General features: G+C 42.8%; 1 protein-coding gene across 1 annotated transcript in view; it reads left to right on the plus strand.

The window, feature by feature from the left end:
* The first annotated feature begins 1190 nt into the window (after positions 1-1190).
* Positions 1191-25695, plus strand: part of snx7 (sorting nexin 7) — a 37328-nt gene continuing 12823 nt past the window's right edge. The window contains exons 1-6 of the mRNA XM_085418015.1: positions 1191-1365; positions 20914-21102; positions 23162-23272; positions 23757-23915; positions 24010-24208; positions 25462-25661. Of these exons, the coding sequence (XP_085274141.1) occupies positions 1282-1365; positions 20914-21102; positions 23162-23272; positions 23757-23915; positions 24010-24208; positions 25462-25661 (942 nt within the window). The 5' untranslated portion in view covers positions 1191-1281. The remainder of the gene's footprint in view (positions 1366-20913; positions 21103-23161; positions 23273-23756; positions 23916-24009; positions 24209-25461; positions 25662-25695) is intronic.

Below are 25695 nucleotides of genomic sequence, written 5' to 3' on the forward strand. Positions count from 1 at the left end.
AAACACACAGTTTGCCTGTTTGTTGACAAGATTGCAGGTAAGTGGAAGTGTCGCTCAGCCAAATATGCAGGAAATACGACCGTGTTCTGGGCGTAGTGCGGGTGTTAATTTTCACTGGTTCCTAAACACTGGATCCATAGTTCATAGAGGACAGAGGTACAGGAATATCAGGAGTGGAAGGTCTAACAGTATATCAGAGCTCACAACCTTTCTTCAACAGAATGATGACTTGAAATATATTTTGAAGCTAAGGCTTCTATATTGTTACTTAAGTAGAGTCATGGATGCAGAACTTACAGTAATAATTGTTCTTTCATAAACCGTATAAAATTCAAATATGTATGCACTTCAAATAAATCTTTAAAAATGTTTAAAAATCCATGTGAATGAAAATATAAATGGTATAAAAGTGTAAAAAAGGCTAAATACACAGAGACACATAAGCAAAGAAGACGTCATACAAATCAGGAGTCAAAGAGAAAACCTCTCTCTCTCTCTCTGGTAGACATGCGACAGCCCTGACCTTTATTATTATTATTATTATTATTATCATTATTATTATTATTATTAGCACTTTATACAAATTGTCTTGTTTACCCGTTCATACAAGCCATCAAAGAACAACTCGGAGTCAGTATCTTGCACAGGGATATTTGACATGCAGACTGGAGCAGCCAGGGATCAAACAAACAGGTTGCTGTCAGTATTTTTCTTTCCTAGTTTTAAGTTTGAGTTCACTGGAATGAATGAGAATAAAAGGCTAAAACGATACTGCAGTGTTGCAAAACTATAATCACATTATGGGGCAGCGCTTTTACACTTTGACTTTGTTGGATCTGTTAAGCTTAACATTTAATAATACATAATAAATAGCACATATGTCATCATAACAGAAAAACAAACTTTAAAACAAACAAACAGAAAATATAAAATGAAAAGAAAAATTAGAATGACTTAAAAATAAAAGAACTCCAGTGGTCCTGTTCAGACACGTTTCTGGCTAAATCATGCTCATGGCCTTTCTTTATGAGGCAACACATGTACACTCAGCATTTTGGCCAAAAAACATGAACAATCTACAGCCAACACTCAACTTTACTGCGAACAACAAAGACGCACAACGAGAACTCAGCTTCCGGGCCAAAGTCAAACGTGACCGGTCGCAGCTTTTACTTTGAAAGCCGTTAGAGGAAGTGGCATCCTCGGCGGGCCTCTGAGTGCGGCTGCTGCGCGGAGTTGAGGTGGAAGTTTGTGTTTAGTTAGTCTCCGGAGCTGAGAGCGATGAGCGGGCACACGGTCCCTGCAGACTTCTCAGAACACATGCTGGACCTGGACGAGGACGAGGACCTGGAGGTTTTCACCAAGGTAACTCCCGCAGCCGCGGGACTGCGCTTCCAGCCGCTGCTCAAGTTTACTCTTTCCGAAGATTCACCGCCCACACTCACACATACACTCGTCGGGTCGAGGGGCAGCTCTTCGGCGCGTGTTTGCGCAGGCGCAAGAGGTGAAGAGCTCGAGCTTGAAACATAAAGGATGAAAGGTGGGGCTGCTGAAAGTTTTCGCTGTCATGTTGTCATCAGGTTAAAGAGTAGGAGAGCTGTGGAGCCGGCTTTACGCGACTGAAGAAAACTTTTGTGATACTTCTCTCAAAATGTCGAGTTAAGATCTCAGACTTGATAGATAATAACTCAAAACCGAGAAACTATCTTGAAGTTTCGATTTAGAAGTCGAAGCTTTCAGCTTGGCTCTGTGTGTGTGGAAGCCTGTGAGTTCACTTCATTCATGCGTGCACACTTCCGGGCTCAGTCATGTGACATCACTGTAAAAGTGTGTGATCGTCCACGCCGACACATAAAGTGCGCTCACTGTTAAAAATTCACTCGCATGATTGGAGGAAATCTCAGGTCCACGGAAGCAGCAGGTTCCATCTTCACTTACAGTCTATGTACACTCAGCAGTCACGTGATCGGAACCTCCCAGGTGTGTGTTTTCTGACGATCAGCTGAGTTTTGAAGATTTAGTGCTGCTGTGTGATGACTGCAATGTTATTCTCACAGCCACGAGAGCCTGAGTGGCAAGTCTGAAAGAAGTTCTATAACAACTCTTAGTTATTGTGTTTGCAGCTCTCTGTAGATTTCATTTCAAATAAGAGTGAAGCAAGATGTGTGTGGTGGTCTGTGCTCAGGTGGTCTGTGCTCAGGTAAACAGGGCTGTGTTCTAGTTGTGATGAAATCCATAGTAATAGTAGAACCCACTCCAGCTGTAACAGTGATAGTGCTGTGCACTCCAACCTCGATTCGTTGTACTAACCAGGTTCCAAAACAGTGAGACACTGTGCAATCTGTAAATAAAAACCACATTTGAACATCTCATACGTCCACATTTTATTCACAAGAAAACATAACAGATGTTTAAACTGGGAAATTTTTTCTCAGGGCCAGGGGCAGATCTAGAGGGTGTTTTGCATATGACAGTGTTGTTTATTGAAATAAGATTGCAATAACACTTTGAGCCTAGCTACAGTTAACACTGAATATATTGCATAGTGTTACCCCCCTCCATCATTAACAAATGGTTCAGCCCACAGCGCAGACCGGCTTTATTACTTGTTGTCAGTAGCAACCCATGCCTATGATTGTGCCAGAGCACATTTTGAATGAACACCATGGACATTTCAGATTTCACACAGGTGGTTGGTTGTTACACTCTGAAAAAAAACCTATAACTACTTATAGGAATTTATGTTTTTTGTGTGATTTTAGATCAGTTGTGTTACTACAGCATGTCAATGAAAGAAGTGTAAATTCGACACGTGAGGTTGAGCTGAAGCGAATGAGACCAAACAAGGCAAAAAGATAAAATAATAATAATGATAGTAATGGATTGGATTTATATAGCGCTTTTCAAGGCACCCAAAGCGCTTTACAAAAATGAAACAATTTAAAGATGAAATACAAAATCAAAATTTAGAAAATCAAAACTGGCCGGTTATATTTTGGACCTCAGAGAGTGAACCCAACAAATCATGAAAATTTAGGCTTCATTTTTGTTGACGGTGCAGATCTCTGACACTTTGTGTAAATTAAGCAACAATTTGATTGTTGTTGTTGTGGTTGTTGTCCCGTTTGGATCTTTAGCCATCAGAATTGTTGTCTTAAGGCCAAGAAAGACGCCAAGCGGATTTATTTTACCAAGTGGATCATCATGGCCTTGCCATATTGGTCCATTTGATTGACCTTTATTATAATTATGTATTTATTTTATTTTCGGTTGCTATAAATGGGACAAACAATTTGATTATTTCTAACAAACAAAGTGTGAACTTCCGCCCCATGTTGTGTAGCTTTCTGGATTTTATACTTATTGGGCTACATATTTATTTATTATACAGGCTGTACAGTACATAGCATCAAAATACACATTTAATGCAACTGAAATGTTTAATTATGTGGGCTACAGAGAATAATTAAGTTATTGACTGTATTTATATGTAACGTGTATGAGCGACATGTATATATGTACACGTTACATATAAATGCTGTAAGTATACTTACGGCATTTAAATCATTTTAACCATATGTAACACCTGCGTATGTGTTTGTTTGTTTTAAAAAGGCTTTGATTTGCCACCCCATCTGATCTTCATGCCACCCTAAGAAAATTTCTTTACATCCAGCCCTGTCAGGGCCATGTTTCCTACTGTGCACTAGGCAGTCCTGGCTGGTTTCATGATGCTCTGGATCAGGGCTGTCCAAACTTTTTGCAAAGAGGGCCAAATTTTATAAAGTGAAGATGCCCAGGGGCCAATGGTTCCGTAACAAAGTTGTATGAAAATATAATGAAGAACAATTTTAATGGTCACAATTACCTTTATTTTTAAAATGGAACTGTACCTAAATAAAAGCCACTCAGGCAAGCAGGAACAACTCTAAAGACACAATTGTGCCTTTCATTTATATATGGAGAGTCAGATAACATTGAACAAACTGTGAAGAATACCCTACATTTCCATGAGTTTGCAATATCTTTGCCTCATGAACATTTTAAACAGGAGTTATAAGTAATGAAAAGTGGTCTGTTATCAATAAAGTTAAACAAAAAGTGAATTTTGCCCTTCACTTTTACAAGATCTTTCAGGAAGCCAAAGTTTTTCACATCTACAGGAAGATTACATAACTGGGAAGTTCACTTGCACAAGAAATACACATATTTACACATATGTAAATATACACAATATGTACACAACACACACAACTATGAGTTAAGAGCATAACATCAACAGTTAAAGCCAAATCTTAAATGTTTAATAAAATGAGCCATCATTTGATTCAGCTGTGCTAAACCCGAAAGAGAACTAAAACATGCAGGGTAGCAGCTCTCCAGTAATTTGGACATCCCTGCACTACTGAGAGGGGTGATACTGAGATCGAGATTTTAGTAAAGCGATCAGGTCTGGTTTGAGGGCAGTGGTTGAGATGCGTAAAATATCGTGGGAGACACTCATCCTTGATCTCACAGGGTTCTTCTTTAAGTTCATGAGAGAGAATTTTGCTCACACAAATATGTGAAACGCGATAGCTGTTGCGTAACTCTTCATTTGGGCATTAATGTCCTCTGGGAAACTGTCAGTAACCTCTTTCAAAGCTGGGAAGTGTGCGGTACAGGGCTCTGTTAGGGACAAGTGTCTTTGGAAAAGTTGCCGTTTGCTTCCAAAGGCCTTGATGTGAGCGTATAGTTGGCTCCCCACTGCGTCGTTTCCTTGAAGATTAACATTCAGCGCATTCCGATGCTTCGTGATGTCGACCAAAAAGCCAGATTTGCCAGCCATACAGTATCAGACAGTTCTTCCACTGGTTGTCCCTTCTCATCCAAAAACTGTCTGATTCTGTCTGAGAGAGAAAAATCGCTGTAGTGCAGACCACCTCACATCGTTGTGATAAATTATGTCACTGTATTCAGCCTGGATGTCATGCAGAATCTGCTGAAACTGTCGGTGGTACGGAGCTTTAGAGCGAATACAGTTGATTGTCTTTGCTACTGGTTTCATAACATCATCAAATTTGAGATGTTTGGCACAGAGAGCCTGCTGATGAATGATACAGTGAAGTTTAACAGCGTTACCTGCTTCTTTGCTGACTTTATTGCAGATCCGCCACAGCAGGTGCACCATCAGTAATGATGCCTTTACTCCATGGTAGCGTCACATCATCAACAGCTTCACAAACAGAAGCCAATCCTCTGGTTTGACCCTTAAGGCTTTTGAGATCCAGCGGCTCCTCTGTCACGTTCATCTTGTCGTCGACTCCTCGTAAAAGAATCAGCAGTTGCGCGGTGTCAGATGCATCGGTGCTTTCATCGCAGTCTAATGAGTAATAATCAAAATCCACTCCTCTGTCCCCCAGCTGCCTGTCGAAGTCTGACGATATATCCTCAACTCTGCGTGCCACAGTGTTGCGTGCCAAGCAAACATTCAGAAATTCTTGCTTCCTCTCGGAGCAAATGTTCTCCACCATTTTCATGACACAGTCTTTGAGAGATGTACCTTCAGTGAAAGGTTTGCCATGTTTAGCTATTAACACTTCGTAGCTGGCTTTCCTGATATCTTCATGTGTCCCACAGGCCCGCGTGATTAATCGCTGTTGCGAAGCCAGAGCAGCTTGGAGCTGCTTCAGCTTTTCAGCGCGCTCACTCCCTGTTAGCTTGTTATATGTTGCAGCAAGTTTAGTCTCGTAGTGTCTCCTAATGTTGAAATCCTTAAACAAGGCAACAGTCTCTTTACAAATCAGACAAACACAACTGCCTCGAGTTTCAGTAAAAAAATGCTGCTATTCCCACCGCTCCTGAAAGCGGCGGCCCTCACTGTCAACCTCTTTTTTTTTTTTTGTACTGTCGCCATGGCAGAAATGAGCAGAGAAGGGCGGGCTCACAGCACAGGTGCAGGTAGCTGAAAAATGTGCTGCCACCATGTGGTGAAAAAAGGAATTGCATTTTTAAAGTCATGATTTATTTATTCGGACTAAGGAAGTGAGCCATAAATAATACATAATTAGACTGAAGCTGCGGGTCACGTGAAATCTGACTGTGGGCCAGACTTTGGGCATGCCTGCTCTAGATGTTCTCAGCTGGTGAAACTGGACTCTTACTATGAAGTAAGTGAATGGTCAAGTGTTCCAGGTCCTGGACGAAAGCTGCATTGTCTCATGTACATGTGAGGTTCAGCTAACAGACAAACTCTCCTTTGCAGTACCCCAGCATAGCCTTAAGGGTGAACCAGTGAATCGTCCCACTCATCCCCAGACAGTTTCATTTAAATAGCGCCAAATCACAACAACAGTTGTGTCAAGGTGCTTTATATTGAAAGGTAAAGACTAGTGATGGGAATGGCAATAATTCCATTATTGATATTATTTATCGATTTGATATTTTGTCAATTCTCACTGGGATCTCACTAGGTCTGCTTTAACAGTTACCACCATCAGTAAGCAACATATCAAAGACATGTGAACAAATTAACTGCATGTTTTTGGTCAAATGTTTGTCCATTTTGGATGTGTTTCCTCTCTTCATTGTGATCAGTGTCATTATTCAAAAAAGTAATGAACAATTTTATTAAAAGTAATGCAGTACCTTACTTAATTACTCCAAAGAGAAAATTATTCATTATACTCCTCATAACACAACCTGAAAAACAGTGTCTCATAATTGCCATTTAAATCTAAACGTACAGTCCCACACACCAAAACAAATCCCTGTCCTGATGAGGATCTTTCTCAGTGTTTAGGTCTGAGCACAAAGCCAGCAGCACAGTACAAAGATGAAAACCAGCAGAAAGACGCTTCGACGCCACAGTGATTCCACACATGAACAGGTAGAAATGAAGGCTGCTTCGTGACATCTGTTACCCGATGAGGTGGAGTGACGGCACACTTGACCGCGGTCCTATGCTGGCATTTACTCAGCTTTAGCGTCACTCTGGATTTTTGGCTAGCTTTAGCGTTAGCATGCTGTCTGTGCAGGTGTTTGCAAAGAGCCGAAGTTATGTTAGCAGTATAATAGTTTCTGTCCGTCATGCGGTTTACACTTTACCATTACATTCTTGACCTTCTGTGCAATAAAAGTAATGTCCACGCTGTAAACTGCCCTGCAAGAGCCGATATGCGCGGTCGATAGACAAGCAGACTGACGATGACTACTCAAATTCTCGATTACTACAATGATACAACTAAGGAGGTCCCAAAATATTCCTTCCACCCCCGAATATATCCCCAGTTGAGGTCAGCAGCACCTTCACCCCCACTTTACACCCTCTGAGTAAAGAACTGCCTTCCACTCCTGAGTCACGTGACAGTTTGCCAGCCCCTATGAAAGGAACTAAATTATGTCTAAACCAGTTTACCCGAGCTGGGATAAGGTTACTAGGGCCCCAACCTGGAGCAATGCCTGGGGAGGGAGCTCCAAGGAGAGTGTCTGGTGGCCGCAGCTTGAAGAGACAACATGGGCCCGCCTTCTATAGACCCACCACAGGAGGCACTGTAAGGTCGGCTGCAGTGTTGTGTCGGACTGCAGTCGGGGAGGAGGCCCTAGCAGTCAGATTCCTATCGGGACATGGAATGTCACTTCTTTGGTGGGAAAGGAGCATGAGCTAGTGCGTGAAGTTGAGAGATACTAGCTAGATATCGTTAGGCTCACCTCAGTGTAATCCTGGCGACTAATTTGTTAGCCGATTAACTGTGGAAAAGAAATTAGACTAATTATCAGTCTGAAATGAAGAAACACTCAGAGATTAAGTTAAATTCAAGAACTGTTTAATGGAAAACGTCGAAAACTAATACGAAAGGTGTTTAAAAGGCATTATTATGATGCTTGGCTGAATATGACAGAATATGACAACCGCTTCAATAAAAGCTGAAGTAACAAAACAATAAATCATCTAGCAATTTTCTCTGGCTTATCTGAATGACTGGTAAGTCTGGTACTGAATAGTGACAGCAAAGATTAGTCGGCTAGTTGAGTAGTCATGTACATCCCTTTGGGTCGGGGGACAGGTCCTGACTATCAGTTGCAGTCTTCTTGGAGTCACTGAGTGGGGTGATGGAGGGTGCTCTGCCTGGTGACTCCATCGTCCTACTAGGGGACACCTTGGCAAGGGCGGTGTGACCTGGAGCCTAATGATGTCTCCACAACTCCAGTTTCATGTAGAGTCCACTCTGGTGTACAGAGGTAAAATGACACAAAATGTGTCATTGTCCAAAAACCTATGGACTTACCTGTGTGTTGCTTCAGTTATTTCACATGGGCGTTACCCATGCAGGTATTCGTGTTGGATGCTGCAGAAAGAAAGAACAGCAGTTTGCACAGGCTCACCTATAAGAACCTTTGAGATCTTTGATCCCCAAAGGCGGCTCCTGTCTTCTTGACTCTACACGAGCGAAACTGTGATTGTGAGCTTATAGGAGAGATGACAGCATGCCGTAGAGCAAAAAGGTGCAAAAGAGCCTAGTCCTGAACATAAACACGAGTCGACATACACACTGATATGAAAAGCGGTTTAATGGAGGGATTTCAGTCAGGACGAGCTGCGTGCATGAAAGAAATGAAGCTACCAACAGTCCTGTTACTATGACAACTGTTGCTGTCACAGTCCAGTGCTGCTGATGAGGATCTGAGCGTGTGCAGATGCGTCCTGCATGTGGCTCAGGTATTTTTACACATTTAACACACTGCACAGCTGTACGGTCCCTGCAGCCGAGCACACATCTATGCTTCCACATCATGTTACCATAACAACCAGTTCACTCACAAAGACATACAGGGAAGTAGTTGTGAATAGATGTTAGCCGAGGGCAGAAGCATCGCTGCTGCTGTTTCTGCTTTCTGCAGATGGAGATAATGTAGAACTATCAACCATCCAGAGACCAGAGCCATGCCACGTTTGTCACCACACACCATCACAGGAGCCCGACGCTGACCTCAGACTGCTGTTAGAGGAAACACACCTGTAGGCAAAGCGTGTACGCTTCACTACTATTTGCATAAAGTGGATCATTTGAATGCAGAAGCAATAATATCCATGGTGAAAGGGCGGAGCTTACAGATGACATGGTCTGTTGTGAGGTGACAGTTTGATGGAAGTGTGTAGATGCTGTTGATGTTGTTGCACTGTGTGGCTGAATTTGAAACCGGGAGCTGCAAAGCTCACTTCGTGATGTGAATATGAGTTTGTTGTTTGGACACCAGCTTCTCTGGTCTGGTGTCTGAACTGTGCGTGTGGAGCTGTAAAGGTAGCCAAACATGGAACGATGGCTTCTGCCTCCACACTGATGTCGGCATGTTTCAGGGGCCAGCTGTAGTACCAAGGACGTGTCTGTCTACTACACCCAGCTTTATTGTCATTCAACTACTGGACAAGATATGAATGAAACACACTTTTTAGTCTCATTATATGCACTATGCTACTAAACATAACATTGAGTCCCCTGTCTTACCCTCTAAATAAGGCTGCCACAAACGATTATTTTGATAGTCGACTAGTCAGATCATCATCCATTGGAAACAATGTGCCAGGAGTCCGACCCAGAAAGAATAATAAGAGTAACATTAACACTAAGTAGCTGCGGCCATTGCTGGAAACTGGAATTGGCTGGGCTGCGCTATGAATTCTGGGATAGGTTGGTCCATGACGGAAGATGCTGACCTTGAATTTGGACACAGCTAGGATACCGGACTCATCTTCTTCTTCTTCTTTGGTGTTTAACGGCAGCTGGCATCCTTGTGCTGCCACACTCTTAAATCCTACTAGTTATTCCTGCGTCTTACAAAGCTTCAAACGACGCCTCGACTATTAAATTAGTCGTTGACGATTCGTGACTAGTCGACTAATCGTGGCAGCCATAAATATAAAGAAGGAATCATTATGAAGCAGAATATTGCACAGCTGCTGTCAGGTGTGGGTGACATCAACACTTCACAGACTCATGTTCAGTAAGTCGTGTTGTTGAGGTGGAAGGTGTTGACTATTGAGGGTGGAGCAGTTTAACAGTCGGGCTGAAGGTTTTTTACTGGACGCAGCGCGGCCTCCTCCTACTAGGCATTAGAGCAAGCACCTGTGCTTACAGGTGGTGCTTGTTCTACATCTAATGGTGTTGGTGCCACTGATGCGTGGTAAGTCTGCAGACTTTTACCGTCTGCAGCTCCTTCCCCAGTGCGTCTGCCATGCCACACAGTGAAGGCGTAGGTCAGGACGCGCTCCACCACACAGCTGTCGAAGGACAACATTCAGTCCAGCACATGCTAGGTCGTCTTCTTAATAGGTGTAGTGTTGATGGTGTTAGTCAGAGGTACGTAATGGACGGGCCGTCTACTCTATCTAATTAGAGAGCAGGGGAAGTGCCAGGTTTGCAGAAGTCCACAACTATCTGCCTGGTTGTCTGGATGTTGAGGATGAGGTATTTGTCCCCACACCATGTGTCAGGTCCTCCACCTGCAGCATGAACAACATCTCATCCTGTAGCTCTTTCAGTCACAGGTCATCGGTGTGGGCAGCTGTGGGCTGAGCACAGTGGCTGTGCAGGCTCTGTGGCCTGCAGCTCAGGAAATGCACAACTGAGCTCCATAAACTTATGAGTCATTGTTGTCTATGTGAGAGGGGGCCTGATGTCGTACTGAGCACTGATAGGAGTCCTCTGCCCCAGGTGCTGTATGCGCTTCCTTATGTAGTCAGAAAAGACGACGTGTTTTCCTTCAGGTCCTCACTGCTGCCTGTCTGAACACCTGCCAGTCTGTAGTCTCTAACATGGACACAGCCCCTCACTGCATGTAGTCCTGCAGCTTGGACACAGAACCCGTTATGACACCATAGTTTGATGAGGAGCCTGTCTACACCTATACATGGTCCTTTATCAGAGCACTTGATCAACAAACTCCAACATGAAGAAAAGTGAACTTTGTAGCTGCTCCATCCACCGTCGTTTGTTTTACACAGGAAAAATATATGTCAATGCTTTTGCATTCTTTCAGAAATGTAGCTGGGTAATTATGTCATTGGCATCGGTGAGCCACTGTCAATATGTGACATATTGAAATCGCGTTTGAATTTGCGCTTGTTTTTTTGCTTTCACTTTGCAATCGTGCGAACTGTGTATAGAGAGCGACAGCACTGATCTGTGAGTGATGATAATTTGTGCACCAATTCCTCTGACATCATCTTATTAATCGTTAGCTTACTATGCAAACATGACAAGTGAAATCTCCCGCAGCTTAAACATGTGAGAGGTTGATCGCGCAGAGAATCGCTGAGCTTATGTGAGTGCGTGTGTAAAAGCAGCAGGATATATATTTTAGTTCTGCTGAGCCAAATAAGACAGGTCAGGGTGAAGAAGTGACAGCCAAAGAAAAACTTACCACAAAACGGAGAAGTTATGACAAATCAGACTATAAGGCAAAAAGAAAGTGCAGCTTTATGGTTTCATGGACAAAAGAATTTCTGTGGCTGCCATATGACGAGCTAAATAACATGATGTTCTGTATGGAACGCCAGGACTGCCATAATGAATTAATTAAATACACCATTAAATAATTAATTAAATGTGGCAATAATTAATTAAAATTGGAATTAATTAATTAAATAAATAGTTATGACACATGTAATTAATTAATTATTGACACATTTAATTAATTATTTATGTATTTCACATTTTAATTAATTATTGACACATTTAATTAATTAATTATGTATTTCACATTTTAATTAATTATTGACACATTTAATTAATTAATTATTGACACATTTAATTAATTATTTATGTATTTCACATTTTAATTAATTATTGACACATTTAATTAATTATTGACACATTTAATTAATTATTTAATGATATATTTATTTATTTCATTTTGGCAGTCCTGGCGCCTGGCTCTCGTCATGAAATAATTTTATCTGTCAGCCTCACCCATCAAACTCAGGGGGCGGGGTTAACGCTGCCCATGCAGCTTCTCTAACATTTGATTGGTTGCCGTGCAAAGTAAGTCAAAACAGGTCGATCCTAGATAATCGATTGCTTGTGTAGACTTGGGGCAGCCAGGTATCCCAGAATGCAGATCAAATCACAGGCAGCAATGGTGGTGGTGTAGTTTTAAAATACCCCGTTTTTCTGTCACCAGCTACACTTTTAACAGTGTTTTAGCCGCGAATGTCGCGCCGTATGTCTGGTCAGGTTGTCAACATAGAACATGCTTGCAAAAGTGCTCAGATGTTTTCAGAGATTTCACTAGCTCTGCTAACAGTTAGCATGCAGAGTGCACCGAGGGGGTACATTAACCGGTTTGTTTACATATTCCACTCTCCGTGTTCCACATGTTGCATTCGCAGATTCTCATTTTCACCGAACGATCGTCTCTTTCCGCCTGGTCTTGTGTCTCTGTGCTTCTGTAACATAAAGAACGAGCTGACATTTTTCTCACGAAACCAGCGATCAGCTCAGCAGACCCTCAGTTTACCTGCATGCATCCTCCTCCTCATCTGTCAGCTGTTTAACACCTGCTGCTAATTCAAGAAACACGCCTACGTTACCTGGTGATAGTCACAGTTTAACTGGGCAGCCGGTGCTCGATATAACGCAATGTCAGCGCATTTTTCTGCACAAGATAAGTAAATATAGTGTTTTCCCCGAGTGCAGAGCTGCTGGAGCTTGTTTCCTTACAGAGCACTTTATAGGCGAACAGCTTTATCAGCGGCTGATGTCCAATCACCGGCACACAGCTTTGAAACCTCAGCTGAGTTTTAGCTCTCAGTGGTTAAACGCTGGACTTCATTCACTCAGGTTCTGTCTGTCGGGTCACGTTTACTTCGCTGTTTTATTTACAACTGAGCAAATCGGTTTGGCTGAGGTTAAAGTTACGTTTCATAACTGCATAGTTTCACAGACGTTTAATGGTTCACTGGCACATGTGTGAGACTGAACTATCATCTAAATATCATCTGTTTTTTAATAGTTATTCAACTGTATTCTAAGCACCAGCTGTCTGTTAGAATGTGATTTTTTTTCTCTCTCTGTTGGCAGAGGTATAAAAATGCGCAGGGAAATCTGACGTGCATGGCGAACTTCACCGACGATATTTAGGGAGGAATAAACACACATCAAACATAAATGAACCATTTGCCTGTCTCCATAATTGAGAGAATTTTCTCTTCTTATGTCAACACTCTCTCTCTTTTTTTTTTCTTTTTTTTTTGCTTTTTCGGTCATGTTATGTTTACCTGTCAAAGGCTTGTTACAAACTATGAAACACATCGTGCAGACTTCTGGATGTTAGAAGAAAACGAATACTGCTCATGAATGAGACTAAAGGCAGGAAGGTGTCCTTTAAAACTAAACATGTTAATAGGACCTCCCTGTTTATATCATAGTTTATGATATAGCATGTGTATTTCAGTAATAGCCTGCTGAGGCCACTATACGTGCTGGCCTCATATCAAATGTGAAGGCAGACTGAGTCTATGTTTGACGTTTGTTTATATCTAATCTTCCTTTTCAAACATTTAAACAGCAGCGAGTCTGCAGCTGAGGGAATACAAATTCAAATTGTCGGAACAGGTTTGCTCGTTTCTTGGATTCATTTGGTGATTTATTAAATGTATAACTGTTATTCTAATCTGCTGCTGAGTCTCTTACACTTTTCTTTATGCTGTATATTTTCACGTCTCTGGAATAGTTGGCAGTTAGATAGTCAGCTGGGAAACTTTGTGTTAACTCATGGAGCTGAGGATATCGTGGATATGCTGACCTCGCTGCGTGGTGTACAGAGCGAGGTCAGCATGATTAATATTCACAATAAAAATATTAGCCGAACATCATGAAGTCTGTATGTGTTTCATAGTGTCGAACAACCTTTGTACAGTTAAAGCCAGCAGTTACTACATGACGGAAACACCAACGTTATCTCTTTTATGTGTTTATACACAGGTCACGCTGATTACTGAACAAAAACCCAAAGATCAGATGTTAAACAGATTTATTTGCTCTCTCTCCTCCTTAAACATGTTTTTAATGTTAGTTATAATTCAGAATTGGCGACTGAAACACGTAGGACACATAAGAACATCAGGAAATAAAACACCGATAAATATAACCTCAGTAAAAGAAGTCAGCGGGGGTTACTACAGCTGTGTACCGGGGCCTGCGCTTTGTCGGTGGGATTGCTTGCGAGGCGAGCGGGTCTATCCCACGCTTTGCCGTGAGACTGGGACGACATCTCCGAAATCATCGAAACACTTTTGCAAAGAGGCTGTATCTTGACAAACCGACCAGACACATGAAGATTAAACCACTACATTCTCGGCTAAAAAAATATTAAAACGGTATTTGGTAACACACAAACAGGGTTTTTCAAAGCTCAGTTCTGTTAGCTTCCACATGCCGGTTGTTGTGTGCTAGAAACAATGGCCACCAGGCCAAAGCAATGGTTTTGACTCGATCAGCGTTAACCCCGCCCCCTGAGTTTGATGGGTGAGGCTGACAGATAAAATTATTTCATGATGAGAGCCAGGCGTCAGGACTGCCAAAATGAAATAAATAAATATATCATTAAATAATTAATTAAATGTGTCAATAATTAATTAAAATGTGAAATACATAAATAATTAATTAAATATGTCAATAATTAATTAATTAAATGTGTCAATAATTAATTAAAACGTGAAATACATAAATAATTAATTAAATGTGTCAATAATTAATTAATTACATATATCATAACTATTTATTTAATTAATTAATTCCAATTTTAATTAATTATTGCCACATTTAATTAATTATTTAATGGTGTATTTAATTAATTCATTATGGCAGTCCTGGCGTTCCATAGTTCTGCCAGGTGTGTTGTGAGTTTCCCTCGATTTCTGAGTCGACAAGCGCCTTTGTTACTGGGACCAGTAATTTTAAGAAAGACCCCATCAGACCCCATGACAAATGCAAGAAATGCATTATTGCTCAGTCTGCACTATCTTTCTCAGAACAAACACCAATTGCAAATAACATACTGAAAATAAACCAAGCACAACAAGAAGTCCTGAAAAAGCTGTTTAGAGCAGCGTGCTATGTTGCAGAGTGAACTACCTTTGGGACAATTTAGCAGTCTTTGCAAACTTCAAAAAGCAAATGGCCTCGATCTTGGTTCCACTTGCCTCTTACCCATGACTTCAGTGGAAATGTCAGATTCAGGATCTGACACAGACTGATTCATGTTCTGCACAGTTCTTACAAGTTCATAGAAGTTTCTGTTCAATTAGAACCAAGTATTTGAGTTGATGATTGTAATTTTTATACAATGTTGTAATTTGTGTTTTAACTATTTCTTGATTAATTTTAAAGGAAACAAAACATTTTTAATTTGGGCTACTTTAATTTATTTTGGGCTAACAAAAACTGAAGAGTGCCTGCCAGAAGGGCTACCAGGGATCTTGAAATTTTGCGAGCCCTGAGTCGTATGTTTTTTATTAGGTTTAGCTGTGGATCACTGGGAACTTAGAAGCAGCATCAGCTCATTTGACCAACTGTCCAAATGAGCTGATGCTGGAGGCAGAGCACAGCCCCACACATGTGCACACACACGCACACTGTGATAGCTTGTGTGTCAGCTTCTTTGTAGTTTTGTAATTGTAGTATATAATGGTTTTATGTAACTGAGTGTTGTGAATGTAAAAGCCCAACAAGGGACAAAGGTTGAAAATCAGCAGCAGCTATAAACTCTGTGTGGCAGCTTCATGCTCCGTGTTAAACTGTGTTGTTGACTAAAAATATAAAGTGTAAAAGTTTGTGTTTTTACTGGTTAGAGGTGCTCCACAGTTTGTCTGTCCTTCTCTTCCTCTCGAGTTTGACATTTTGTCATGTCGGGGAGCTCAATGGGAGCCCCGTCCTGTTTGTCAGGACCGTGTTTCTAACTTTGCTGCACAACGAGGTTACTTCTGATTGGATCACTTCCAGATTCATCCTGTCTTTTTACACAACTTAATTAGTTCTGATTAGAGCAGGGCGATATGGCCAAAAATATTTATCACGATATATATTTGAAAATTTGCGATAACGATATAACTGACGATATAATTGATGCGAGACAAAATACAACTCCACAACATTACTAGTGCAAAAAGACAACCTTCCATTTATTTTCACGTAAACAAGAAGCTGGTTTTTATGTACATTAAAGCTTTATAAAAATTTAACAGTGTAAATGCAAATTCCTTGCTGAAAGTTTAACCAAAAGGCATTTCCAGTAGAAATGGGCTGACATATCCTGAGCATAACCATGTATAATATCCACTGAAGTTAAAAAGAGGTGCTTTGCAACTAGGGCTGGGACATATTATACCGTTCACGGTAATACCGTTATAATGTTAGGCAACGATAGGAAAATGAAATATCGCGATAGAATATGAGTAAAACGCGCATGCGCAGTGCCTTTGTTTTCATACGCACATTGCCGATTGTTGAGTGAAACAGATGAACCAGAATTGGTTTGTAAAAATGGTGTAACTTCAGTGATGTGGAACTGGTTTGGTGTTTGTCCGTCAGATACACAACAAAGCACATTTTTTGCAGAACATGCAAGCGGCCGTTGTTATTGTCGTATTTGTCGGACTAAGATGCTCTTAAATCTGGGAGTAATCTGGGTCCTAAACTCCGTATACTTCAGGTCAAACGAACACTGCAGCATCACTGAGAGTTAAAAACTGTCTAAATTCATCTTTAATAAAACGATCAGCATTGCTGCTTTACCAGGTGTAACTATGAAGTTTAACTTCCAGGCATCCATGAAAACAAAATGTATTACATATATCGGAGTTAGAAGTTAGCAGGAAGTTAGCAGGAAGTTAGCTCGCTAGTTTCGCTAGTTACCCAAGCATGATATAGCATGTTCTGACTGAGATTTCTGAAAACATTCAAACGTACAGCTCTGCTATCACTTCCAACATAGATGAAGACAGGAAACTAAACAGCAGTGACGTTTGTAGGGTTACTGAAGTTGGGCTAGCTGGTATATAATGATGTGCTACGTGATCGCTAGCGACACAGCTATGTTAGCATAACATAAACAGTGAAGCTGGAGGACGAACACTAACACTTTTCCACTTATAAAAGTTAACGTGAAGGTTCCTGATAGTTAGAGACAAATGCAATCGCATGGCAGGATGCTGTAAACGGACCAAACTTCAGTCAGGAGAACAACTGAGATAATCCATCCACAATACGAGGTTAGTCATTAATATACTGCAACAACATGGGAATAGAGCAGCTGCCAGAGAATTCAACATTAATGAATCAAAGGTACAGAAGTGGAGGAAGCAAGAAGAATGAGTTTAATAAAGTTTGATTTATCTGACTGCTTTGTTTCGCTTAATGTGCCTTATAATCCCGTGCACCTTATGGTCTGAAAAATACGTACGTAATAGTCGAGTGTTTTGACCGATGCATGAAACGATACATTTTTAGGCAAAAGTTGTAACGGTCGCTATTGTCTTTGTATTTATTACATGGCGTGCTGTAGGGCTGGGCCATATCATACCGTTCACGGTAACACCGGTACAATGTTGGGCAACGATAGGAAAATGAAATACAGTGGGGCAAAAAAGTATTTAGTCAGCCACCGATTGTGCAAGTTCCCCCACTTAAAATGATGACAGAGGTCAGTAATTTGCACCAGAGGTACACTTCAACTGTGAGAGACAGAATGTGAAAAAAAAATCCATGAATCCACATGGTAGGATTTGTAAAGAATTTATTCGTAAATCAGGGTGGAAAATAAGTATTTGGTCAATAACAAAAATACAACTCAATACTTTGTAACATAACCTTTGTTGGCAATAACAGAGGTCAAACGTTTACTATAGGTCTTTACCAGGTTTGCACACACAGTAGCTGGTATTTTGGCCCATTCCTCCATGCAGATCTTCTCGAGAGCAGTGATGTTTTGGGGCTGTCGCCGAGCAACACGGACTTTCAACTCCCGCCACAGATTTTCTATGGGGTTGAGGTCTGGAGACTGGCTAGGCCACTCCAGGACTTTCAAATGCTTCTTACGGAGCCACTCCTTTGTTGCCCGGGCGGTGTGTTTTGGATCATTGTCATGTTGGAAGACCCAGCCTCGTTTCATCTTCAAAGTTCTCACTGATGGAAGGAGGTTTTGGCTCAAAATCTCACGATACATGGCCCCATTCATTCTGTCCTTAACACGGATCAGTCGTCCTGTCCCCTTGGCAGAAAAACAGCCCCATAGCATGATGTTTCCACCCCCATGCTTCACAGTAGGTATGGTGTTCTTGGGATGCAACTCAGTATTCTTCTTCCTCCAAACACGACGAGTTGAGTTTATACCAAAAAGTTCTACTTTGGTTTCATCTGACCACATGACATTCTCCCAATCCTCTGCTGTATCATCCATGTGCTCTCTGGCAAACTTCAGACGGGCCTGGACATGCACTGGCTTCAGCAGCGGAACACGTCTGGCACTGCGGGATTTGATTCCCTGCCGTTGTAGTGTGTTACTGATGGTGACCTTTGTTACTTTGGTCCCAGCTCTCTGCAGGTCATTCACCAGGTCCCCCCGTGTGGTTCTGGGATCTTTGCTCACCGTTCTCATGATCATTTTGACCCCACGGGATGAGATCTTGCGTGGAGCCCCAGATCGAGGGAGATTATCAGTGGTCTTGTATGTCTTCCATTTTCTGATGATTGCTCCCACAGTTGATTTTTTTCACACCAAGCTGCTTGCCTATTGTAGATTCACTCTTCCCAGTCTGGTGCAGGTCTACAATACTTTTCCTGGTGTCCTTCGAAAGCTCTTTGGTCTTGGCCATGGCGGAGTTTGGAGTCTGACAGTTTGAGGCTGTGGACAGGTGTCTTTTATACAGATGATGAGTTCAAACAGGTGCCATTCATACAGGTAACGAGTGGGGGACAGAAAAGCTTCTTACAGAAGACGTTACAGGTCTGTGAGAGCCAGAGATTTTCCATGTTTGAGGTGACCAAATACTTATTTTCCACCCTAATTTACGAATAAATTCTTTACAAATCCTACCATGTGGATTCATGGATTTTTTTTTCACATTCTGTCTCTCACAGTTGAAGTGTACCTCTGGTGCAAATTACTGACCTCTGTCATCATTTTAAGTGGGGGAACTTGCACAATCGGTGGCTGACTAAATACTTTTTTGCCCCACTGTATGTCAATAGAATATGGGTAAAACGCGCATGTGCAGTGCCTTTGTTTTCATGGCGGAAAAAGCATGGCGGCGACGGAGAATGAGAAGGGCGAAAGGGGATCGTTGAATGAAACAGATGAAACAGATGAACCAGAACTGGTTTGTAAAAATGCTGCAACTTCAGTGGTGTGGAACTGGTTTAGCTTTCGTCCGTCAGATACACAACAAAGCACCTTTGACTTTTCTGAAAGTCGACAGAGCCCCTTATAATCCCGTGTGCCTTATGTGTGAACTCTGGTTGTGTTTACTGACCTCGAAATTTTATGTGCACGGCGCTCGGAAATCTGTCAAATGTTTCAGTAAGACTTTGCTAAGCTACGACGCCGCACCGCTTGATGGATTGTCGGAACATTACGGCTATTGTAGGCGGAGCCTCGCGGAGTGATACGTACTGTGCTTCAACATAATGTTACCGTATTGTGTGTGTTTAACCTCTTTTTCAGTTTTGTGGATATTATACATGGTTATGCTGAGTAGAGCAGGGCGATATGACCAAAAATATTTATCACGATATACATTTGAAAATTTGCGATAACGATATAACTGATGATATAATTGACACGAGACAAAATACTTTACAACTCCACAACTTTATTAGTGCAAAAAAACCCAACATCAATGTATTTTCACTTAAACAAGCAGCTGTTTTTATGTGCATTAAAGTTATATAAAAATGTAACAGTGCAAATTCTTTGCTGACAGTTTAACCAAAAGGCATTTCCAGTGGAAACTGGCCGACACATCCTCAGCACAACCATGTATAATATCCACACAACTTATCATACATATCCTCATTAAGAAATGAATATAGCCACCACAGTGGCCATCAGAACCATGAAAAAAATATTGCTGTAAACAGTTTATTTTGCGACACCACGAAAGAAATGATAGCGTAAAATGAAACAATAGACGTTTTCATATCGTCATCAGATATATATCGTTATATTGAACAGCCCTACCAGCATGTGCAGCGACGATGAGGCAGAACCAGGTCGCTCTGCAGCATGGACATGGTTTGGTTCTGAAAAGTCTGACACGGACCAGAAAACTGTGCTGTTGTACAAATGATGGCACAAACCGACCCCACCTCAGACTCGAACACAAACCTCTTCTACCACCTACGCAAGAATCACGTGAAAGAGAAAGTAAACCTTAGACTCAAAGGTTGGAGCAGGCTTTTCCCCGCAGCACGCCGTGTAATAAATACTCACAAAGAAACAACTAAAAATACAAAGTTTCTAGACTCAACTCCAGGTACACGACGCCCAGCTGAAAACACGGCACACAGGTCGAGTTTCCTGAGATTCACTGATTTCACACAAAAAGCACAGGTTTGTGATCTACCTTGTTATTGGGATGAGAAATGTTTATATCAGGATCTGAGATTTTGGTCACATCGCACAGCCCTGTTTCTTCAGAAACTGCATAAATTGTTTACTTTCTACAAACATTCATTAAGGCTTTCATCGAGCAAAGCCTTGCGTCTATAACAACATTCAACATAAACATGTTCACCAGTTAAAAACTTCAGATGCTTTGGTGAAGAGAAAATCTCTCCTGAATTCATTTACTGACAGGAGTGCACACACAGCTGACACTGATGTGTTGTTGACATATAAAGTGAGTGAGGCTGTGTTTGCACTTTCTCTGTGCTCCAGAATACTTCCCTGCCAGATGGAAGCCCCTTGCCCAACTCTCCCAGCTCCATGGTCAACCAGTACAGACTGGAGGACGATGATGAGGGCAAAGAGGATGCCAACACTAAGGACATCTTCGTCACCGTCGACCACCCAGAGAGCCAAGTGACGGCGATCGAGACGTTCATCTTGTACAGAGTGGTGACCAGGGTGAGGTGGTGGTCCTACATCAGCGTGGTCACATTGTGTCTCACACACAGTAGTGCTGTTTGGATGCTTCCTGCCGTTAAAAGCATTTAGTCTCTGTAGCGTGAACAGTTTGTAAAGGCAGACTGCACAGGTGCTGCATTTTATCTATGTGAGGGAGCGGGACTGAAAACAGTTGAAGAGTTGGCATAGTGTGGCCCACACCGTTAAAGGGGTGGCCCACACAGTTATAGGGTTGGCCCACACAGTTAAAGGTGTGGCCCACACAGTTATAGGGGTGGCCCACACCGTTAAAGGGGTGGCCCACACAGTTATAGGGTTGGCCCACACAGTTATAGGGTTGGCCCACACAGTTAAAGGGGTGGCCCACACAGTTATAGGGTTGGCCCACACAGTTATAGGGTTGGCCCACACAGTTAAAGGGGTGGCCCACACAGTTATAGGGTTGGCCCACACAGTTAAAGGGGTGGCCCACACAGTTATAGGGGTGGCCCACACCGTTAAAGGTGTGGCCCACACAGTTATAGGGGTGGCCCACACCGTTAAAGGGGTGGCCCACACAGTTATAGGGTTGGCCCACACAGTTATAGGGTTGGCCCACACAGTTAAAGGGGTGGCCCACACAGTTATAGGGTTGGCCCACACAGTTAAAGGGTTGGCCCACACAGTTAAAGGGGTGGCCCACACAGTTAAAGGTGTGGCCCACACAGTTATAGGGGTGGCCCACACAGTTAAAGGTGTGGCCCACACAGTTAAAGGGGTGGGGTGTTTTCAAAGTGTTGACCACAGAAAGATCCTTACTGTGACAGTACTGTCCACCTCTGTGGTTTTTATGATGCAGTTTGATGTCTGATTGCACTGTGAAATGAAAGCATGGCATGAATAAGCAATTGGAGTTCAAAAAGAAATCATGGAATCAGTTTATATTCTAAGCTTTTGACTCATCAAAGTCACACCTTTGCAGATATAACAGCTGAACACAGCCGTGGCTTCTTTCTACGACAGAAATCAAATCTTCTCCCATTTCTGTGCAGAAGTTCCCATAAATGTGGACCTTGTAGGCTGCTGTGCTTTCACTCTTATGTCCAGTTCATCCCAAAGCAGCTCGATTCAATTCAATTCAATTCAATTTTATTTATATAGCGCCAAATCACAACATAAGTCGCCTCAAGGCGCTTCATAGATACAGAGAAAAACCCAACAATCATATGACCCCCTATGAGCAGCACTTTGGCGACAGTGGGAAGGAAAAACTCCCTTTTAACAGGAAGAAACCTCCGGCAGAACCAGGCTCAGGGAGGGGCGGGGCCATCTGCTGCAACCGGTTGGGGTGAGAGAAGGAAGACAGGATAAAAGACATGCTGTGGAAGAGAGACAGAGGTTAATAACAGATATGATTCAATGCAGAGAGGTCTGTTAACACATAGTGAGCGAGAAAGGTGACTGGAAAGGAAAAACTCAATGCATCATGGGAATCCCCTCGATGGGGTTTAAGTCTGCAGACTGTGCTGGACCTCCATGTTTTCAAGCTCACCATCTTGTTCTTCTTTCCTGAGGTGGTTCTGGCACAGCTTGGATTTATGTTTTGGGTCTTTATCCTGCTGTAGGATGAACGTCTGACCAACTAGGTCCATACCAGAGGGTCCTGCATGGTGCTGCAGAACGCTGTGGTTTTGGTTCAGGGAGCCTCTCACTCTGTACAAGTCACCGACCCAGCAAACAGCCCCAGACCATCACACTTCCTCCTCCAGGAATTAGTAGCAGAAGCTTTCAAGGCTCGATCAGCCTCCATTGCTGCAGAACACATTTAAACCCAAGTTGTGTTCCCTGAAAAAGGCCAATTTGTATAATTCTGAAATGTACATTATTTTTCAGTTTTGGGTGACCTTTGTTTAACTTCTGTCAGTTCACCACTTATGTTTGAACCATTTCAAGTAATTCGTTGGACTTGAACAACTTGAATTGCAGTAAAGAATTGGCATGTTCAAAAAGCTTTGAGCAGTAAATGTCTGTATATGTGTGTGTTAACAGATACTGTCTGTACTCATGTCTCTCTCTACAGACCACTCGGAGTGACTTTGACTCCAGTGAGTACGAGGTACGGCGACGCTACCAGGATTTTGTGTGGCTCCGTAGCAAACTAGAAGAAAAGCACCCCACACTAATCGTCCACGTACGTATCAGCTCACCAGGTCACTGCTCTACACAGCTGCAGGCTGCTGCACACTACTGCAAGGCATGTGCATGCGTCAGTTCATTCATTCACAGTCACAGGCTGCAGGACCATTTCTTTGCTTTCTGTGCTGTTGGAACATGAAAGATTGTTGAGGTCTGAAGTTCAAGCAAAGCCACCGTCCTCATTTCCAGCTCTGTATGTGTATGTTGGTTAGCTTACTGCTCTGCCAGGACAGAGCTACTCTTAGGTGTGTTTGTCATAGAGAGGATATCTCTCATGTGGTCGCCTCAGGCGTGTAGCCCCACCCACCTGCTGCTCATGCAAAGCTGCTCTGCTAGAATTGACCAATGAAAATAGACTGCTACGAGGAGTCTAATGCATCTCGCCCTCTTCTGCACTTTTCTGGACAAAATGGGGCGACGTGGAACAGCTCCCGGTCTGATATCGCCGTCTCTCATGCTTCTCTCGTTTCTGTCTCCAGCCCCTCCCAGAGAAGTTTGTTATGAAAGGCATGGTGGAGCGCTTCAACGACGACTTCATTGAGACGAGGAGGAGAGCCCTGCACCGCTTCCTCAACAAGATATCCGAGCATCCCATCCTGTCCTACAGCCAGCACTTCCAAGTCTTCCTCACTGCACAGGTGTGTGTCTGATGCACGGATGCACACACCACACACACACACTTCTGGTTTTAGAATGAATTGAATTGTGACTCGTGGTATTTTGACCCTCCAGGATCTGGCACCTCACAGGAAACAGGGACCGGGCTTCTTGAGCAGGATGGGGGAGACGGTGAGAGCAGTGGCCAACTCAGTCCGAGGCCTCAGAAGCCGGCCTGAGGAGTTCGCTGTGATGCAGGAGTACGTGGACGACTTCAGTAACAAGATGTGCTGCATGGACAAAGTCAGCCAGAGGATCATCAAGGAACAAAGAGGTATCCGCTGCAGGCTCTCCTCCCAGAAGGACATGGCTCTTATTCCTCCATATCAGAGGAGTCAGACTCAGATGCTTCCTGGCACCCTCTGTACATCTCATATAGTGTACACAGTTTAAGCTGCTTTAGCCTGCATACAGCTGCAAGCTGCTTTACAACCCAGCACAGCTCCTCCCCTCATGTTGACCCAATGAGTGATGTCTCTGTGGTCACTGATGGAGAGATGGCTGAGCCATGACTGCACATGACAACACGAGTCTTCTTTGGAGGAGAGTTCCTCTTACTGAGGGTACATTATCTCTGTAAACAACATATTCATGTGCACATATTGTTCCACACCTTGTTCCTCTGTTACAGTGTCACCAGTATCCACGGTATCACTGATCAGCTGTGTAGGTGAATTGTGGGTAATACGTGTTTTCGGTCCAAGTGAAAAACTCAATTTCTCATGCTCTGTTCAGACACTTTGTACTTGTTCAAACCGGTTTACTCACTTTAATACAGATTTTACTTGCTGTCAAATCGTGTTTTGTTTTTTGTATTTTAATTTATTAGAAACTATTTTAATCTACTGTTTTGTTGATGTCATTTTCTCTTTGTAAGGTGACCTTGGGTTTTAAAAAGGCGCCCTCAAATAAAATGTATTGTTAGTAGTAGTAGTATGGCATCAAGCCAATTAAACTGGCGTAGTGATCTGGTCCCATCTGCAGGGCTCCTCTGTGGCAGGACGAGCAGTGCCAGAGCTACAAATGACCTCCTGCAGGCCACCGTTGTCAGTGCCTCTAACCACACAATGAGAAACTAACTTCATGAGGGTTTTCCTCATGATTCTGCTCCAGTGTGTCTGCCAGATATCCTTGGGCAGCACGCTAACCCAAGTTACTGTCTGAGTGTAAGCGTGTGCGTTAGAGGGAAAAAGTGCTTATATGAACAGATGTCAGTGGGTTAGTGAGGTAAGTTATACTACAGGCGTCTGTGGGCATCCAAACCACCGAGCAGCATTTTGCCGCATCGTTTTCTCGCTTTGATCTTCAGGCTGTCAGAGTTGGACTCAGCCCTCTTTTCCATTTGGCACCCTCCTCTCCTAACACGTTACCCGCTCCGTGTCAGTACAGACAGCAGCCGCTCACGTGATGTGTTCACAGTGTCTCACCCTTTACTTCTTTGCAACGCTTCCTGTGACCTGCTTCTGTGTAGCTAACAGCACCTCCTGGTCTGAAAACGAGTCTTTGTGTTTTCCCCTGTGCTTCCAGAGTATGTGGACGACTTGAAGCAGTACAGCCCCACCTACGCCCGGTGGGGGGAGTTGGAGGAGGAGCTGACGGAGCCGTTGAAGGGCGTGGCCAGCTGTGTGGTGCAGTGCAGCAAGGAAGCAGAAGAGCACATCCAGCATCTGTCTGAGGTCCTGGTCCCTGCCCTGCACGAGTATGTCCTCTGCGCTGAAACGCTCAAGGTGAGGCATGAGCACGCTTCACCTGTGATGGTGC

Source organism: Rhamphochromis longiceps, linkage group LG9 (assembly GCF_057381845.1).
Source record: "Rhamphochromis longiceps isolate RC_006_pf linkage group LG9, R_longiceps_female_GT1.1, whole genome shotgun sequence".
NCBI classification, from domain to species: Eukaryota; Metazoa; Chordata; class Actinopteri; order Cichliformes; family Cichlidae; genus Rhamphochromis; species Rhamphochromis longiceps.